Genomic DNA, 20,675 nt, shown 5'->3' with positions numbered 1-20,675 from the left:
TAATTTTTTTTTCCTCTGAGGAAAAAAGCAAATTTCATTGATTTCACAAGTAAATTTTTTTCCCTCTGGAGAACCCGCTGAAAATTGCACGAAGATCTGCAATGATTCCAGTGTACATGGATTAGTGGGCAGTGTGCAGGAATGGAGGTCAAATGTATAATGATAACACTTCGTTATCAAATGAGTCTGTAACTTACCATAGGGTTATCTCCACACGCATTGGCGTGAAGAGACTGAGAGGAAAGAAGAGAGGAAAATCCTGACTGATGGCAAAATTAATCATACTTAGTGAAACTAGGGGGCTTGCACTGCAGAGTCTGAAAAAGCTATGTGTGGCTCTCAAATGTGCATTTCAAGCTTTTGAGTTTCTAAAGATACGTTTCCAAAAATATCCCAGCTTCAACAAACCAAGAGATCCCTGACTAACTTTGAAAAATAATTTCAAACAATGTCTCCTAAACTTGTAACATCATCAGCTCTTCATTCATGTTCCTTCCGTATTAATGCTAAAGACTAATGGCGGCTAATTTTAAACAGATTCATTATAAAAAATATTTCATATATTTTCATATATATTTCATATATAAGTGAAAACTAGAGACTGGAAAAAGGAAATTGTTGTAAGGAAAGAAAAAACAAAGAGAAGAATGATGTAAAGCAACAAGGAAGTAGGTGAGGAAACAAACCAAAAGACGATGCATGGAAGATCAAAGGATGGAAATAGAACAAACGTCAGAGAAAACGTTTTCTTAACGTGGCTCTGAATATCCCTTTTTATTTTGCATGTTCTCTGTTAGAAAGATGATGAGCACAGCTGAACGTATCATTGCCAGAGAAGGTAAAAAAGTATCATTCCAAAGTATATATGTTATGACACAACATATAAAAATATTATTAAAATAATACATATATATCCAGATACAACAAAATATATAATTTTATTATAGCATTTTGCAACTGCTTACCATCCCACCCCACTCCTTAATCTCCCTGTAGTGCAGCCAAAGTCCAACCGTTGAGTTCACCTTCCTTTCCCATCGTTCTCCAGTATCTCAAGCGCCCCTTCTGCTCTGCCACGGAGTGCCTGGCTTTCCCAGAAGGCACACAACCCCTCTCACACCCATTTTTATTCATGTCTACTTCTTCTCTTTTTTTCTCCACTTCTTTCTCCACAGCTCTCATACGTAATGTATAAATGCTACATATTTATCTGATTATCGATGTTTGTTATAGACTGTAATCACAGTTTAATAGCATGCTGTTGAGGAAACAAGCAAGAAAAGGAGATAACGAGGCACCTCCATCTATGTAAACATTTCAGGGGGGTTAAAAAGCAATTAAAATGGGAGGTTCATATTTCCTCCTTTCTGGCCAAGTTGTAAAAGCTTGCCATGGCAGTGCTGATAAAGATGATTTTATAAAGAGTTTTAAAATCTGCATTCAGATGCAATGCTGCCTGGAAGATGCTGGAGGGCAAGAGATTGACATCTCTTAATATCTGCTGGGCTGCCTGAGGAAGCTGTCACTTCCTAGAAAATGAAAGGTTCAGGTAAGCTAGTCATGCATGTAGCTCTTTTGATGCATTAAAAATATTTTTTTCTCTCATGTTATATTTTGTTCCCACTACTAAGATTAACCAACATATTCTTTTAAGAAGATTACTTTAGGTAAGTGCGACGGTCACAAGCACACCAAGGGTCAGGCCATGGTTAGTGCTCTCCTGGATCTGACAGCAGCCACCAGCTGCCGCACCCTCAGACACCATCAGAGCGTGCAAGACCCACACGAATCCACCTGCGGACAGGTAAAGGCACCGGGCCTCAATTCAAAGAGGGGAGAAAGGTGACGGATGGAGTCACTGCTGCCACTTGCCGAAACACTGCGAGAGCAGAGGAACAACAAAAGGAAGGTAAATGATTGGTGCTGCTGTACGTCCCTGCTGCTGCTGTACATCCCTGCTGCTGCTGTACATCCCTGCTGCTGCTGTACGTCCCTGCTGCTGCTGTACGTCCCTGCGGCGCGTGCTCTGCCTGCACGGGCTCTAGAGAGAGACCGGGGCTTCGAGTGCCTCCGAAAGCGCCCTTCATCCTGCTGGAAAGGATATGAAAGAAAGGTCCAGCATCTTGCTTAGCTCAGTCTCAGGCTGACGTGAGGGGAATCCTCTTTCATTTTAAGTGCCTGTGAAATCAGCAGGATGCTAAAGCACCTTGAGATGAGGGGAAGACGCTGCTACAGCCTTTTAACTTTCACCACAATTTATATGTAGGTCATTTGAGCCTACTGCATGCGTACTGCCTCCATCGACATGAGTTGCAGATACTTAGGTTTCTATAAACTGGAATTAGAGGGTATTTTCCTCTGCAGGAAAAGATGAAAGTCACCAAATCACAGGAAAACAGCCTCTTTCTTGCACCAGGAGCTCAGCGTACGACGGGCACTTCCCACACATCTTTCATGAGAGACAAAAAGGGATACAGAAACGAGTAGCTGGGGGAAGACAGAAATCAGGGAAAGGAGGAGGAGTGCGAAGAACATTAAACAGCCGTTTAACATCACCTAAGCCCCATTACTATGCAACACATTGCGGGGAGGGCGGGGGGGGGGGCCGTGGGGGGGAGGGGGCGTGGGTGGGGTCCCCACGCCCCGCCCTTAACCCGGCCCGGCAGCTCCACCGCCAGCCGGTTGGGGGCGCTGCGCAGGCGCCGGCACACGGCCGCTCTGGGACTTGCGCCTCGTTGGTGCTGACGGCGGCGGCCTGAGCGGTAGCGGCGGCCTGAGCGGTAGCGGCGGCGTCAGTGGCGGCCTCGGTTGCAGCGGCGGCTTCTGCCCCTTCCCCGCCGCACCATGCCCACCGTGGAGGAGCTCTACCGCAACTACGGGATCCTGGCGGACGCCACCGAGACGGCGGGCCAGGTGCGGCGTGGTTGCGGCCTGCAAGGCCTCGCTAGGCCTCGGGCTTGAGTAGCGCGGCGACGCCGCCGCCGCGGGGAGTTCCGGGCTGGGCGGGCTGAGGCGGGGCTGGCGGTGGGCGAGCGGGACGGGATGCCGCCGGAGGGGCTGCTCGCCCCGCCGGACAACCGGCTAGCACCCGGGGCTGTTCTCGGTGTAGGCTTCCTCACGACCCTAAGCGCGGGGGGTGGAGGGGGGGCGGGTAAAGATGAGCTTCGCGCCTGCCGTTCTGCAAAGACGGTAGCAGCTCTTGTCGCTTTTGCAGCATCCCCGTCCTCTCGGCAGCTCTCCTTTTAAATGTGGCGTCGCGGATATTCACTAGTTGTTTGGTAGAGTTAGGCTGCTTTTTGCATGGGGGCGGGGCGTTTCGCCTGGCGACTTCAGAGGCCTTAAAGACGACACCGGTAGTCATCCGGATCTGATGCAGCGCACTTGCGGTTCTGCAGAGCTTCTGGCAGGCTCTCTTGCTAAAATGCTTGTTGGAGGAAGGTGAGGTCTGTGATGGTTTGATAACTGCCTATAGCCCCCCCCCCCCCTTTTTTTTTTTTTTTTTTTTTTTAACGCCTTAAGGGAAGAATGGAAGGCAGTTCCTAACGGCTAAAAGAGATTTTTACCTGTAAAATCTTGGCAAGATCTGCCATTTGTTTATACCGTTACTGAATTATTCAAAAAAGAAGATGAGTTAGTATATTACCAATACAAAATATTATGGTTAGTTAAAACTAGTTTTTGAATTGTATTAGGCTCTCATTTTACTGAATGGCTACCTGATAAAGCAGCAGATACTTTTTTTTTTTTTTTTTGGTCATAATGTATGTAAGTAGGAAAGTAGCTTTGCACATATGTAGCAGTGGATTTTAAACTAGATACTACTATGCAAGGTCATTTGGAAAGTTCTTTAAGATAACAATATGGTGTTTGTTTGGGTTTTTTTTCCTTAAAGAAAAAAAGGTTTTTTCCCTTTAAATTCAAGTCCATTCACTTTGCTTGTGTAATTATGCCCTAGTGAAACAAAGCATCCTTGCAGACAGTCCAACAAAAACATCATCTCAGAGCCAACCAAAAAATGCAACGAAAATGTTGGGAACTATGGGGAGAGATGCAGAACAAAGCAGGTGCTGTTACTGTGCCGTTTTACAAATGGGTAGTCCATCATCGTTTTGACTATTGTGGGTAGCTTTTGTAAGATAAGAATGGCCACCTTAGGTAGAACAAACTCCAGCGTAGTTAAGAAACACAACCTGTGACAGGGATCAATAGCAGATGTGTAAGAACCTCCAAGGGTAAGTATAGAGTGATGATTCCTGATATACTCTCCCAGCTTTGCCTCTCTGCAGCTTGTGGGCTTCCAGAGCCAGAGATAGTGTCTTTGTAATTAGTATATCTTGCTAGATTGTTCTTCAGTGAACTTTTCTGATGCTTTTTTAAACCGATTATATTTCTGGCATACAAACATTCTGTGGCAAAATGTTCCATTACCTCGTTAACCTTTGTGAAATAGTTATCTCCTTTGAACTTGTCATTTCATAATCTTTCTTGATGTCTCCAGTTTTTGCATTCTGAGAAGCCATGAGTAATTGTTCCTTATTCATCAGTTTTATCCCAGTTATTACTTTATTGTCTCTTAACAACCTTATGAACATGATCTCTCACTACAAAATGTCATAGTCAGCCTGTCTCAAAAAAGAAACTTTGAACATGAGGAGAAGAGCAAGGGGACAACCAGAAGTCTGACATGAAGAGGAGCTATTTACAAGCTCAATACTTCCAGTCTTTTAAAAGTTTCAGTTGAGAAAGGGGCTCAGGTATGATGAGTCTACCTCATGAGTGGAATGAAGGTGAGAACCTGAAAAAAAAAAAAAACTATCAGGCAGCAGGCTTAAAATAAAGAGGAAGACAAACATTTCTCCATAACACTTTGTGAAACTTGTCACAGGATGCTATAGAGTATTAATTGGTTCAAGTACTAATGTAGAGAAATTAATGGATGATTGGTCAACTGGCAGTTACTAAAAATAAAGGTCTGGACACTGTCTCTGGCTTGGGACATTCTTGTGTTACAGATTGGGAGGAAGTGCGCAAAACTGAAGGATCATGCGGCTTCTGCAGTTGCCTACTTTTTTTCTTGAGCATTCAATGCTGCCAGGTACAGGGTAAAACAAACTCCTGCCTGAACTGTATTTTGCCTAAATGATAGGAGTAGTTAGCATGGAGTAATACAAATTCATGGAACACAAGCTACTCTATTTCATTGCTGTATGAATGCTTTTTTTAGTAAGTATTAAGTTTAAGTAATTTGTTCCACAAAATAGTTGTTCTTAATGTGCAGTCTGAGAACCTGTAACTAAAATAATGCGTATTTCATTGTTAGTTTGTGCTGGCTCATTCCTGCCTTTGCTGTTGAGTGCACTGTGTTGGCACAGCTACACAGCAAACCAAATGGGGATGTGGATCAGTTGAAAAGCAACCATTTTTTTCCTTGGTTATTTTTCTTCCAGATCGGTGTCCCAGTCCAGTTCAGAATCTGGCAACATGGAGAGCTATCAACAAGGTGTAGGGAGTGTTTAAGGAGCATTGGTACCGAATGTTAAAATACATCTTCCTTTAGAGGGAATTAATGCAGTGTACTGCTTTGTAAATTAGTATCTTGACTTGCTATGGGCGAACTTTTATGTGGAGTCAGGGTGATGGTATATGTGGCTCTGGGAAATTTAACGTAAATAAAGCAGTGTCCTGTGCTGTTGATGTTGCTGTTCAAAGTTGTCTAAAGCATTCTTTTCACAACCATGAGGAAAATTAATGATAGAAGGTTCTGATTTCTGCTAGCATCCTAATAATGCTGACTTTTATTTCGTAAACACATAGCTAACCACAACAAAGACTTCCATTTATTCTAAAGTTTCAGTCCTGTAGGCACAAAATCAGAAACGCCTGTGTGATTCTAGTTGGAGCAGCTAGAGAATATTCTACTCTGTTGCTGAAGTGTTTATGTCTATGTTTCAACTGGAGATTTCTTTTTTTGGATCTAGTCTCTGTTAACAGATGTTTTAAGAACTATGTTTTATCTCAGATTAAGGTAACTGCTAAAGCCAAAGATGCTTTAGCACAATATACATTAAAAATCATTCGTGGTCTATTCCAGTGGCACAGTTTTTGGGAGAGGTAACCTCTACTGGAGAGACAATAAACGAGCAGACAGAAGGCAGAAACTCCTTGAAAACCTGCCCAAGTTCAGTGAAGGTGATCATGTAATGCCTTCAGTCTGCATTAATCTTGATTAACCTGTGATTACAGGTGGTGTGGAAGAGCTATTAGCCTTAGGGCTGGCATTTTGAATGGTAAGCACTTGAACAGACAGAGGAACCAGAGTAACAGTAAAAACCAGTCAACAGAGGGAAATTTTACTAAATTGGTACAGTTATATCGGTCTAAGAGATAGATTTATTTCTTTGTATGAAGCTTGCATAGTATAGTTCACTTAAATAGCTGAAGTGAATGGGAAAGAAAAAAATCCTTCCCTTGTCTTGAGAATACTCCAAGATTTTTCTGTTTATGTATTCTGTTTTTCCTCTTTCAGCATAAGGATGCGTACCAGGCAATCTTGGATGGTGTGAAAGGAGGTGCCAAGGAGAAGAGACTTGCAGCCCAGTTTATTCCTAAGTTCTTCAAGCATTTTCCTGAGCTGGCTGACTCGGCTATCAATGCCCAGTTGGATCTCTGTGAGGATGAAGATGTTTCTGTAAGAATAAGGCCCCTGTAGCAAGTTGATATGTTGAATTTATATTTTGTTATTCTTTCTTTCTTTTTTTTTTTTTTTTATAGGCTATGTCTTTTGGGAGGGGAGGGTTGGTCTTTGGAAAACTTAAGAATACGTAGTTGTGTTCTTGCAATAGAAGAATCTATTGTGTGATGGTATGGGAAGATACATCAGTTTTCATTTGTCTTCTTCACTCCCATCATTGATCAAAGGAATAGCTCTGTAGAAAGAAACTTAGATACAGTTTATTTGAATATCTATTACATTTTTCCTTTCAAAAAGCATGTTGTGGTAGTTGATTCTAATAAATCCTGCTGGGAGGCACGAAAATTTTGTTTGCACCTGAGAACCATGGGGATGTGATTCTGAATGTATTATTCTTGCAGAAGTCTTGAGATGCTTCATGCTGCTTCTGTGGTATTGATAGAAGCTGTACCTTTGAAGCATCTTTGGTTATCAGATCTTAAATGATTTGGGCGGATCATTGAAGGGTTTTTGTCAGTGCTGGAAACAAAACCTAGAGTTTATCTCTGCCATATGCACAACTGTAAAACTATCCTTCCTGTCAGCAAATAAGACTCCATAAGAACAGAGATTCTAGCCCTTTATTTTGTTCATCAAATGAATGGTTTTGTGAACAGAGATGCTGTTTGAATTTGTTTTTTCTCCAGTGCTGCTTAGATCCAAGAAAAATATATTCTTTTCTTCATAAATACGTCATAATAGTTTCATAGCAAATATGAAGTTTGGACTGCCATTAAAGTCTGAAACTTGAACATCACTTTCTGAACTTGATACTCGTGTTGAAAGGATGTGTGGTCATTTTCTCAAATTTGGCTGATTTCTCTGCCAAACTTTGGTAGTTGAATTGCCTGATTTTTTTTTTTTTGTAATTATTTTAATTTTTAAATTTTTTTATTTCCACGATACTGACAATTTTGACAGATCCGGCGACAAGCTATCAAGGAATTGCCTCAGTTTGCCACTGGAGATAATCTTCCTCGGGTAGCAGACATACTGACCCAGCTTCTACAGTCAGGTAGGAGACATTGGTAGTTTCCTGGCTGATTTCCTTGTGGCACACCTAAAAATCTCTATAGTTTTGTTATCTAAAATGTTTTCTGTTGGTTCATAATTTGTTACAAAGCAGTCTGTCCCAGTGCCACTCACGTCCTGCTTCTGCTCTTTTTCCTCCCCTCTATATTTGCTGTATAGTTATGCTGATAGTTATGCTGCTACTTCTGCTGAAAGGTTGCTAATTATCCTAATCTAAACTGAAGATCTTTCTTTTAAATATAACAACTTTTCTTCATTCAAGTTCTCTGAAAGCATCTGTAGAAAGGGACACGGGGGGGGGTGGGGAGGTGGGGGGAGTGGGACGGGACACAAAACCCTTCTGTTATGGACTGCAACAGATTGCCTTCTGAAGAAGTTACTGGATTTCTAAACCAGGTACTCAGGAACTTCAAAAATCCTGAAGGCATTTTCTTCCATACAATGCATTTTTGCTACAAAATATTTAATTTAGAATTCAATATACAATATGCATTTTTTAAATCTCAGTAAGCTCTAGAGTGCTAAATATTAGATGTTCAAATTTGTATTAAAAATGCATGATTAAGTCTTTAGGCTTCTCAGAAGACACTTTTTTTTTTTTTGAGACTTACACATTTGTCCATTTAGTTCAAGAGGAAAATTGTTTCTCCCACCTAGAAATACCGTAGATTACTTAAAAGTTTAAAAAGAAATAACTATTTATTTTACCTTAATTTAGTAAAGGTCAGCTTGTTTATTCAGCTGTTCCTTAAAATGACTAAATACATTGATGAGTAACTTCCCCTTCAAGTTTTCAGTTGTATCGAGTTTGTAATGTTAAAGTTTTGGCAGGGAGGCTGAAGTGGCAAATAGCTTTTTGTTTTGCTTCCATAGTCAATGGCTTTCTACTTCCTCAGTCTAGTAGTCATTAAAAATACAAGTTCTGTTGTTTATAATTATGTGCTGAGGATAGAATGCTTCTTGTGTGATATCTTTCTTTGTTTTTCTGCTCTTATGTTTGCATTTCAAAGATGTGCATATCAGGGTTTTTTTCTCTCTTCAGATGATTCTGCAGAATTCAATTTGGTGAACAATGCTTTGCTCAGTATTTTTAAGATGGATGCTAAAGGTAAAGGACACATTTTTCTATAAATGTCTTCTATTAATACTTCCCAGTCTTCAGTAGGATGAGAACAGGACTCAATTTTGTATCTTTTTAGTACAATGCAAAAGTTAGAAACACATACTCATTGTTTGGTTTTACAAACAATACTGAATTTCTCAATAATTGTGGATCTGAATTATACAGACCAGTAAAAGAATGTGGATTCTTATGTCAAGCTACATGAAAATTGTGGTTTTTCTTAAAAGTTAGTATAGCCGTCACTTTAAAATGTGTCATGGAGTCTTACAGGAGGAAACGTCTTTCTTCTGCATAGAAGGTTCAGCTCTTAACTTCTAAAATAATTTGCGTTACCTGATTTATTCTCCATTCAGGGACTTTGGGAGGCTTATTCAGCCAAATTCTTCAGGGAGAGGATATTGTCAGAGAGCGAGCCATCAAGTTCCTCTCTACAAAACTGAAAACCCTGCCTGAGGAGGTGATGACAAAGGAGGTAGAAGAGTTCATATTGACTGAATCAAAGAAGGTGAGTGTCTGATTTCAGTACAAACTTCAGTATTGTTAAGCCGTCCCGTATCACTGGCATTGCTTTGGTGATCTGTTTGTTTAAACCATAGTTAAGTGGTAGAGTTAAGCATTGTACAAGTGTGGTCTTCTAGTTATCCTATTCTGCTACAATCCAAACATTGCACCATTTTTTTGTGGGAATGTTAAAATAATGCTAGGCTCTTCTCATTTTTTAAGAGTGACTTTTATTAGAATCATAGAATCATTCATGTTGGAAAGGGGCTTTGGGAGATCGATTACCTCAGTGAATCATGCTCAACTGAATTCAGATCAGATTTCTCGGTGCTTTGTCCAGTTGGGTTTTGAAAACCTCTAAAGATGATTTCCCATGCTGTCTGGGCAACCAGCTCCGATGTTTAATTGTCCTCAACATGATTTTTTTTTTTTCTTTATCCAGTTGGAACCTCCCATTTCAGTTTTGTATCATTGTCTCATTCTCACCCTGTCCACCTCAGTAAAGAACTTGGCTCCTACTCTTGGTGACTTGCTCTTAAGTATTGGAAGAGTAGGTTTAGGTCACCTCACCCTCTTATGACTTTTTTCCTTTAAGCTGAAAAAGCCCAGTTTCCTTAGGTTCTCCTCACAGGTCATGTGTTCTAGACACTGATCACCTTGTTGGCTGGGCTTTCCAAAGCTTATCAACAACTCCCCATACAGGAGGGCCCAACACTAGGTGCAGTAGTCCAGATTTGGTCTAATGAGGGCATAGCAAAGGAGAATCCTTGATCCCTGTGCTTCCCGCAGTCTACTGGCTACGCTCTTGTCACAGCCCAGGACACTGTTCATCACCCAAGGAATGCTGCTGATGCTTATGTTTAGCCTGCTGTCCCCCCGAACCCTCAGGGTCTTTTCAGCAGAGTAGTTCCCCAGCGAGTCTGTCGCCAACATGTGCTGATGCAGGGAAGTTAGTTCATCCCAGGTGCAGGACTTTGCATTTGTCTTTCTTGAATTCCATGAGATTCCTGTGCATTCTCCAAGCTGAGAAAGGTACAAAAAGTATTAATCAATAATATACTCATTTAATGTTTATTCTGCCTGAAGCATATGATTTTGTTAGATAAGAAATTTGTTCTTAAGGTTAGAGTTGAAGAAAAATAATGTTTCCTCTGCACAACTTGATGGCAGTTACTTTAATTTGGAGGTGCATACAATAGTACGGCATGTTTTCATGTGTTCATTAAACTTGTGGTTTTTAAATAACTAGAAGCTAAATATTTGCATACCATACCTTTTCAAATCAAGTAGGTTTGACTTGGAGGTTTGCAAATTACCACCATAGAAATATGTTTTCTGATGTTCTGTTAAGGTGCTGGAAGATGTGACGGGTGAGGAATTTGTTCTGTTCATGAAAATATTGTCTGGATTAAAAAGCTTACAGACAGTAAGTGGGAGGCAACAACTAGTGGAGCTGGTAGCCGAACAAGCTGACCTGGAACAAACGTTCAACCCAGCTGATCCAGATTGTGTGGACAGGCTTCTACAGTGTACTCGGCAGGCAGTGCCACTCTTCTCAGTATGTATTTATTTACTTTGCACGAGGAATATTGTGAAAGGTTAATGGCTGTAGCTTCTCTTCGGTGTTCTCAATGATTATGTTAGAATGACAGCATATCAGTACTTCTCCACCTTCGGCTTCTAGTGTGTTAAAATGTTGGAAAACATCCTTAAAGCCTCCGAATACAAAGAGCTTTTGTGTTATTGTCTACTCTTCAACATTTTCTTTCAAATTTCAGATGTTACAGTGAATTATAAGATTCTCACATTAGGTTCATACATGTATGCGTTTGATTGTTTTAAGTCTAGTGCCAGGCAATTGCAGCGCTTAAAGGCATATTCTTGGGTTATAGGCAATCTTTTCAGCCCCTGTTGCAGACAGCCTCTGAGTTTAAGCTACCTGGAAGGGTCTCTGCATTTTAGGAGTTAGAGGGAGGTTTAATAAAGCTTTAATGTATAGCTGTGTGGTAGGCATTTATAAGGGTGGCAGAGTGATGGGGGGGGGGAATCTAACTCCTTCAAACTCAGAGTAGCCTGAATAATGTGTGGTGTTTTTTGCAGAAAAATGTTCATTCCACAAAATTTGTTACTTACTTCTGTGAGCATGTTCTGCCAAACCTCAGTTCTTTGACTACTCCTGTGGAGGGTCTTGATATCCAGTTAGAGGTAAGCCAAAGCTAAAATGTCTTTCAACTCGTAAAAAATAAGCACCTTGGACGAAGACAGCTATTTTAAAAATTACGAACTCCTTTGTTAAGTGGTTTTCAGTTCTTGGCTTGGAGGAAAACTAGCTACACTAGAAAAAAAAAAAGTTTGCTGTATTGACGCATAACTGATCATTGCCTTTTAAAGCGTGTGTCACTTGTCCCAAGCTTTTGAGGCAAGGCTAGAATAAGTAGATCGGTGTAATCATTTTTATATTACTGTCAATTTTTTTAAGCACGTATCATTTACTGAAATGGTTGTTGCATGGCTTGTGCTAATTTAGCCTCTTAAGGGAGTGGCTTAATGTCTGTAATTTTTCTTACCATAATCATTGCTGCAGCTTCGGTTAGATCTCTGTGAATCTCACTTTGAAGGTGAGCTGTGCTACAGACTTGGGAAGTGAAGTTTTGTTTACTTGTTGACTAATGATGCTTGTTGGGGTTAGACACACAAACCTGTGTTTCTGTTTGAGGACATGAAGAACAGACTAGGCGTGTTCTTCCTTGCATTCTTTCCTGATGTTTGGGAGGGGTTTAATCATAATAGCTGACCTCTACTGTGCCAGCCATAATGATGTGATAATGGCTTTTAGGTTGCAAGTTAAGCCTTTGTACTTTGCAGTTCACACACACAAACCCAGCTATCCTTATATGTAGGTTTTGAAGCTTCTTGCTGAAATGAGTTCATTTTGTGGTGATATGGAAAAGCTTGAATCAAATTTGAAGAAGCTGTTTGATAAATTACTGGTAAGACTAATTCAATTTTTACTCATGTAAAACACTTTACAAAAAAAGTTTTCATCAAAACAAATTATTTTTATCTATTAATCTATTCATCCTTTTTCTAAAGTGGCTGTTTCAAAGATAGCTCTGTCCATGATATAAGGTCAAACATCATTTTGCCGTTCAAAGTCCTTGTAGATATAGAGAGCTGTTACCTGCATAATGTTTTTAATCCAGTAAACTCATGTGGTTTTGTTCTTTTTAAATTTTATAGTCATGAGAGATTCATGTTGATCTCATTAAAGGCTATATCTGCACTGACAATTCTAAGTAAATACAGCACTGTTTCAGAAGCATTGGTGCAGTACATTATTGCTTCCTGTAGTAGGAGTGCTACTGTAATATTTCTTCCCAGTCAGATGTGTCAAGTCACATATGTGTAGGCAAACCACCTGCACCAGGATTTCATGCAGTGGTTCATCCTGTTAGTATAGGGATGGGGGATACTTTTTAAATTGTCAGCATGAATAAGCCCTCCAGTTCAAACACTGCAAAAGAACAATCAGTCTGTGTAGATGTGTCTCATGCATTTGTTTTTCCTTCCTGTTCATTAGGAGTATATGCCCCTTCCCCCAGAGGAAGCAGAGAATGGGGAAAATGCTGGCAATGAAGAGCCCAAGTTGCAGTTCAGTTATGTGGAGTGTTTATTGTATAGCTTCCATCAGCTGGGTCGTAAACTTCCGGACTTCCTCACAGCCAAGCTGAATGCAGAGAAATTGAAGGACTTTAAAATCAGGTAATCATTTAGCAGCAAGTGTTACAGTTCTGTTAGAAAGTGTGAATTATTATTGTCTGGATGCTAAAGAAGCACAAATCAGATGGATAGAAGACTTATTTTGGGCATTTTTCCTAAAGGGGGAAAAAATAAGATTACGGCTTCCCTTTGCTTATGCTTTTATTTTATGGGGATATCTAAAATTTATTAACAGATTGCTTTTAAATTTTTTAGGCTACAGTATTTTGCTCGAGGGTTGCAGGTGTATATTCGACAGCTTCGTCTAGCACTTCAAGGAAAAACAGGAGAAGCCTTGAAAACAGAGGAGGTAAGTATTGTTCAGGAATTCTGATTTTTCTGGTTGAGCCTACCGAAATAACCATTGGCACACATTAGCGGGCTGCAGTCTGTTATAAGCACATAGATAGATTAAGGGAATAATACTGCTAACATCTATTGCAACTGCATCTTACTTGATGCTGCATTTTGCAAGCTAAGACGATCTTTTAGTTTCTACTGTTAGCTGTTCTCTGCATCCACGTGTATTTGGTTTAACTGTGCTCTGCATTTTGTTTTGAAGGGGAAGTTTTCATATATTGGGGGGGAATATTTTAGTGGGAAGTACACTGGAACATTAAAAGCAACCACTTAGTGTAAAACCGCAAGAAGCCTGGAAATAGTTGTAATGAAAACTCAGAAGTGTACACACCTTTCGCTATTACTATTGCTATAGCAATTCACTAGGAAGAGCAGTCGGTTTAATGTTACAACTTCATCAAATGCAGTTGGCATAGTTTAAAGCTACTAGAATAGGTGTTCAGTGGTGTTTCTTTTTTTTACAGAACAAGATTAAGGTGGTTGCCTTGAAAATAACCAATAACATTAATGTTTTAATCAAGGTAAGTCCTCACGTTATGAAGGAGTAAATTCACACAGTAGAGTAACCTACGCAAAAAAAAGGAATAGATATGAATGAAGTTGTATTGTATTATTAAGTTAGTCAGCATTAGTCAGTTCAGGGTTGCTGCCTGCTTTACTGTGTCTGAAGAGACATGGATATGCTGTTTATGCAAGCTGCTTAGCCTTTGCTGCTCTTGCTTTAGGGGTCTCTGGATTCTGGCTGAGCCTTTTTCCTTGTCATTTCCCTTTCTTGCAGTGGCAGGGAGGGGTAAGGAATAGTTTGAAGAGGTGCAAGGAAATGTAAAGGATGGGGGAGGCAAAGCAAGCTGCTTTACAGAACCTTTTTCTCCAAGGAGTCTAGGAGAGATGGGCTGCAGAAAGAGACTTCCATTCAGAGCCCTTGAAACCATTCTGATTTCTTCTAACCACCTTTTCCTCTCTTCCTTCTCTTCCCATCTCTCACCCTCTATCACCACAATAAAGCAAAAACTTTGCCCACAGTATTGAGAGGCCTATCTTTTACCATCATAGGGATATCGGATGTCTCCCTGCAGGAGCCGTTTTAGTTCATTATAAGATGCTTGATGTGCACAGGGAGGAAGAGAAAGCATATTATGTCAGTATAAGACATTATTCTGTTAATATAAATTTCATTTTAATTTCCTAGTAAAGTATATGGGCTAAGGCAGCTGGATAAGACAGTTAGGTACAGCTGCCTTCTCCCTCTGCCATGGCACTTAAAAAATCATTTTAAATTGTTGGAAAGTAACTGTTATTCTGAAGTCTCAGTAGGTAGCTAAAATTTTGAATCGACATGAATTTAACTGTAGAATAAACTATCCTATTTTGCCTCCATAGGATCTCTTCCACATTCCTCCTTCTTATAAAAGTACAGTTACACTGTCCTGGAAACCAGTACAGAAGGCAGATGCAAGGTAAGAGTTTTTCATAAAAAAAGAAAACAGAGGTGTTAAATTTTTGCTGTTTACAAAATAAAATCCCAAGCTGTGTGTGTGTGTGTGTGTGTATATATATATATATATATATATATATATATATATATAAAAAATATGCACAGCTCATGAGCTAAAAGTTCCACAGTCAAATATAAGTCATCCTGGAAGGAGTTAAGACTGTGGAGTGATAATCTTAGTCTTGCTTTAGGGATACAATAGACTGAATCAACTGGAGACTAGCTTACTTCCTTTTTTGAAGTATTATTCAGGGCATCTTCATTAGCTGCTGCTAGCTTCCCGTGGTTAATATTTGAGGCTGAACTGCTATTCCTATACTTGTCACCACAGGGGTGTAATGTTCTGGTTTTGTTTTCTTCTGCTAGTCAAAAAAGAGCAAGCGAAGATACAACCTCAAGTTCACCCCCAAAGAAAGCTTCGGCAGGACCAAAAAGGGATGCCAGGCAAATATATAATCCTCCGAGTGGAAAATACAGCAGTAACCTGGGTAGTTTTTCTTATGGTAAGTTAGGCAGCTTGGAAAAACTTTTTGTCTAGTGACAGTTGTGCCTTGGGACAGGGGGAACAAACAAATTAAGCTTACTATCACATTCTTGGAAGATCAAATTGCAGTGTCACCAATTTTTGTGTGTAATGGTCTCTTCCTAGCTGTTGATTTATTACAGTGTTTGAGTGTTACCAGCCTATAAACTATATGTCATTTGCAAGTTAGTTTTAGTAGTGTTTTAATGCATAGAGTTAGTAATTGAACTGTTGTTTTCCCTATTATGACGCACAGCACTCGCACCCTAAATTTCCCATTGGACAGATCAGTTTCTGCAAGTGGCAGAGCTGGGCCACCTCCTGTCATACGACTGGACCTGTGCTGAATTCCTATTACAGCCACTGCTGATGTTGCAGACCTGATGCAGACCTGATCCAGAACTTCTGGGAATTGCCAGGTTCACTGTGCATACACACAGTTCATGCTCCCAGTCGGAGCGATTCTGCCTCTCGGCAAGTCGTATTTCTGGGCAAAATGTGAGAGCAGTTGCAGGCTGGGTGAATAGGCCCCACAATGGCAGCAGCCCGGTCTTGTCTTCCCTGTAGGCCCATTGGTCCTACTTCTGTCGAGTAAACAGCCTGCTATGACAAATAATCACCCATGCCCATAAGTCGAAAAGCTGATACAAAGCACTGTCTTATATATGAAACAAAGAGAAAAGATAGTCTTCTGCAAGTTTCTTACTGCAGACTTCAGGTGATGCACCTGTATCTTTTAAGATAAGTTTGTAGTCCTGTGGTTCTAAAAATTAGGAAGTTTTCAACCAAAAACATTTTATTGCTTGCTACTGTTTCTTGTTAGTGAGATACTTAGGCCTCTGATCAGCTTTTCATTTCTGTACTCCTTAAAATAAGCACACAGTTCTCTTTGTAGATTAATATGCTCTGTATTTTAAGACTGTACATGAAGGGGAATGAGAGTTTGATATATCTTTCAAACAAATCCAAAGAAACTTTAACAAAATATTTCATGGGTTTTTTTGCTGTGATCAGATTTGTTCTTAACAAAGGAAAAATTTTCTACAGTATACAAATAGTTTGTGTGGTATCCATCTATGTCTAAGATTTTTAATTGGATATAGTAAGATACCAGCCCAGCAAAAAAAACTTAAGTATGCTGGTGATAATGTTAAGGATAGAAAAGGACAGATAGGGCTGACAAAGTTGTTGTTTTCCATCATTTTATAAAATCATTAGGAGCAAGTCAGACAAACACCTCACGGTTGACACAGTGTTGGATAGAAGGATAAGCTAGGTAGCCTGATGAAGTTCTTCACAGAATTGAGAACTGGTCTGTAATAATGGATTGGCCCAAATATAGTTCTAAAATAATGGGACAGTTATGTGTCATAGTATTAGAATACGGAAGGGCTACATTTAGTTTAGAGAGGCTGGTTCTCCTGACCTCCTTTTACAATTAGTGGGGTCTGTTGTCCATCAAAGCATAACTCAGAGATCTCATAGTATATAAGTAGGATTAGCCTCAGAGACTTAAGTCAGCCTTCAGTACCTCCAGTTATTGCTATTTAATTGTAATCTGTATACAGCATAAAACCTGTACGAAAAGTTTTGACTTTTATTTCAGAGCAAAGAGGTGGTTTCCGGGGTGGACGAGGAAGAGGCTGGGGAGGACGTGGCAATCGTAGCCGAGGAAGAATCTACTGAGTAGACCGCTAAATCTTCCATGCCCCTGAAGGGCTAAAGTGAAAGTGCTACTCAGCAAGTTTGCTTGGAGTATTGTTTCCTTCAAGGACTGCCTTCCACTAAGACTGACTTAAATGTTCTTTATACCTTTGTATGTATGATCTACTTTTCTAACGGACTACAACTTGTCCATAGTGAAACTACAACTGTATTTTTGGATGCTTACAGTCAGCAGTTTTGGGTTCTTATTTTTGAAGTGTCTTCAGGATTTATTCAAAATCGGAAAAGAGCGTAGATGTTTTATCAAAAGCTACATCTTGACAGTTTGTATATTAACCTAAAAATCAGCTACTGCATAACTGAATCTATATAATTGAGTTTATGTATTAAGTAATGGACAGGAAAGGCATGACAACAGAGATACTTGTCAGATAAGCTTAGCAGCTGAAGTAATCCTTTCGTCATTTGTAACCATATTTTGCAATATGTGGAGAAGAGTACCATTGTTAAACTTGCTTTGATTTACTTTGTTAAATGGAATTGAATGAGATACACACAGGTTTTTTTAAAGTTTGCAACATGGATGGAAATTTATTTTGCTTGTAGCATGAAGCAGTCCTTTTACTTAGAGATGTGGAGAATGTGGTGGTTTTTAGTTTGCACATCTTACTCTTCTCCGTGCATTGTAATGCAAAAGTGATGTTTTGCAAATGAATTTTTAATGTTTAATATGAATATGTGCATATAGTTATGCCGTGAAATTTCAGTAAATGAACAGGAAAAACAAAACAATAAATGACTAGAATTATTCCAGGAATGGGTAAAGACTGATGCAGTGATTGAGCTTCATAGGCTGGAGTTGGACCGTAGCAGTACCAGGCTCCTTTCTATGTTTTGCAGATTTCTGGATTAGTTGGCACTTGAGGGTTGTTTTTTTTGTTTTGTTTTGTGGTTTTTTGTTTTTTGTTTTTTGTTTTTTTTTTTACCAATACAGTTGCATTTAAAAATATATAAATAAAATTGTATTTTGGGTAAAATTGAAAAATTCCAGCTATGTAGTTCAATTCAGGTGGAAAAGTTAACAATTCCATGCTATTTTTTTCCATAGCAACTTGGGATTCTTATTTACTGGTGTACACCCAGAAAATACAATGTAAGAGCACAATGCTTTTTTTTTTTTTTTTTTTTTTTTTCTCTATTCTCACCACTCAAAATTTTTACTTCTCAGGTCATTCAACATTGTAAAGGAATTAGCAGATGGTAAAAAAGAAGTTGGGACAGAGGAAAAGAATTTTATAAGTGTTCCAGGGCGTGTTGATGTAAAATAGCTTAGGCTTTAGAAGAATGAAGATTATTTCTTATCCTTTTTTTGTCTAGCCATTTGATATCCACAGACACAGACAAATGCCTGAAAGTGATGTTTCCCCACCTAGTTCCATTTGTATTTGCTTGTGAATCTGACACAGGTGTCTTCATTAACACTCTGATATTTATCACTACTATCAGAAGGCCAGAATACCAAAACTATGTCAAAGTTAGACACATTGTTGATGCTACATTAGAAGTCTATTTTTGCTTAACTCTGGAGCAGTAGGCAGCAAACTTTGGACATTCCAGGACATGTGAGCTGACTTTGTATTTCTGATTACATGCCAGCTGCTAAACTCAGATTTGTCACTAAAACCAACAAACTTGGCAAAGAGCTTTCCAGGACAAAATCATGAGATCAAAATGTCACTCTGAAAATACGCACTAGATCGGTAATAACCTTCCATTGCGGGGGGGGGGGGGGGGGGGGGGGGAATAGACATTTTGCACTTGTGGCTATAATTTGTGTTTTGAGGGGATTTAAAAATGTAATCTCAAAGCCTAAACATAGCTTGTATTGAGACTAATAACTAGGTACTAGCAGTTTATTTTCTCACTGAATTTTGAGTGAGTTTTCTTCATGGGACTCCTGTTTTTCAGAGGTGGTGTGCAAAGTTCTTGTGGCCTCAGAAGTAGTTCGATTTCCCCCCCCCAGTTTCATATTTAATTTTAATGCCGTGAGTTTTGTGGAGACACCTGTTTACCATCTTGTTAAATTGTAAATGTTCCCTTACGCTTTTGGAATAAATTCATTTTGTAATTTTGTTTGGCTCATTGTTTTACAGTTTCTGCAACATTTTGTCTTGGCTTAGTAAAAGGCTACTGTGGTACCTTTTTGTTTTAGTGACTTACTCCTTAGATTGCTATGGCTATATTGAGCTGTTTGCCACTAAGGAATCTTAGCAAGACTGCATTAGCTGTTTCAATTTTGAAGTAATCAACTTCTAAATGCAAAATTTTGGATAGGCATTTAAATACTCAGCAAAAGCTGCATGTCATACATCTTACTTGGGAATTATCATGTGAAAAGGAGTCATTCATTGTCTTATTTAACCTCCTAGATGTTGACAGTGCAATAAACTTTGTTAGTATCTTACGATAGAGCAAGAGTGGCTTGGAGTAGCAGCCTGGGTTCTTTTGTGAAATCTGTAATATGCCTGATGTGAAAACTGGCAGCAGTAAAGAACTATCATACTGGTGGGAATATGTTCTATATCCTGACATAAACTGAATTCTTTGCATTAGTTTAACTACTCTGACACCATTTGTACACTTTTTTTCCTTGTTTCTACTTGATGCGTTTGAGTTACAGGCAAATTTTACTGTTTAACAGGCTCTAGGAAGTCTGGTGTCCCCAAGAAGCATAACTTTTTGCAGCTTGCCTGCAAACTTGGAAAGGTCAAACAGACCAAGGTTTGAATTTGGCAGCTTTTAGATCTTACTCAGGGCTGGGGAAGCAGGCTGCTGGGTTGGTATTTACCGTTAAGTGGAATAGGAAAGGAAAAGTTTAGATTTTCTTGTGTAGCTGAAAAGCATTAGAAGGAAACAGGAGTGATGTGTGAAGGAAACAGGAGTGATGTGTTTTTCCAGAGCTACCTTCAACCGGCTCTTCAGTGAACTGGCATGAACAGGGGATAGCTGCAGATACAGTTTGGTTTGGGCAGAAGGCCGTTTCCTCGAGCTGTCGTGGCAAACGTTTCAGCGTGCATAGCCAGAAATTAATTTTTTTTTTAAATGAAAGCGTTCACCGCGGCACCATGCACTGCTTGTTGGCATTTAAAGTCAGCCTTGAGCTCCGGACAGCGGCTGTGCCGTTACCGGTAGCTGCTGGAAGTGCAAAAAGGCTCGGTTAACCGGACTCGGCTTCCCCGGCTGGGTTAGATGTGCGTGGAGCCGTCCGCGCGCGGTGCTGCAACGCGGAGCCCGCTCCCGCGCCTCGGCTCCGGGCGCGGGCGGTGCCGCCGCGATCCGGCCTCCTTCGCGCTGTGGCTGCCCCGGCTGCTGCCGCGGGGCGGGGCGGGCGCGCAGCTCCGGCCGGCAGGCTCCCGGCGCCGTCTGAGGTAGCGACCCGGGGCCACCCCGTTTGCCGGCGCGGAAAGCGGTGCCGCCCCAGGGGCTG

At 40.2% G+C, this 20,675-nt stretch overlaps 1 protein-coding gene across 7 annotated transcripts; it reads left to right on the top strand.

The window, feature by feature from the left end:
* Positions 1–2,707: 2,707 nt before the first annotated feature.
* On the top strand, positions 2,708–19,320 carry API5 (apoptosis inhibitor 5). 7 transcript variants are annotated; one of them, XR_014228913.1, is made up of 15 exons: positions 2,708–2,913; positions 6,527–6,688; positions 7,652–7,745; positions 8,805–8,870; positions 9,239–9,390; positions 10,738–10,944; positions 11,487–11,591; positions 12,287–12,376; positions 12,967–13,148; positions 13,362–13,455; positions 13,970–14,026; positions 14,886–14,962; positions 15,367–15,503; positions 15,810–16,241; positions 17,130–17,204. XR_014228913.1 is itself a non-coding variant. In XM_082318581.1 (15 exons), exons 1-14 carry the CDS (start codon positions 2,845–2,847, stop codon positions 15,905–15,907), a joined length of 1,590 nt encoding a protein of 529 aa, XP_082174707.1. In that variant the 5' UTR covers positions 2,708–2,844; the 3' UTR covers positions 15,908–15,942; positions 17,130–19,320. The 7 variants fall into 7 exon arrangements, 2 of the variants coding, with proteins under 2 accessions (XP_082174707.1, XP_082174708.1); XR_014228915.1 differs by having other exon boundaries at positions 15,810–15,997; positions 17,130–17,198; XR_014228916.1 differs by having other exon boundaries at positions 15,810–16,021; positions 17,130–17,197.
* Positions 19,321–20,675: the final 1,355 nt, after the last annotated feature.

Source organism: Platalea leucorodia, assembly GCF_965183815.1.
Source record: "Platalea leucorodia genome assembly, chromosome: 7".
Classification (NCBI taxonomy): Eukaryota; Metazoa; Chordata; class Aves; order Pelecaniformes; family Threskiornithidae; genus Platalea; species Platalea leucorodia.
This window is presented reverse-complemented; position numbering and strand designations above follow the sequence as displayed.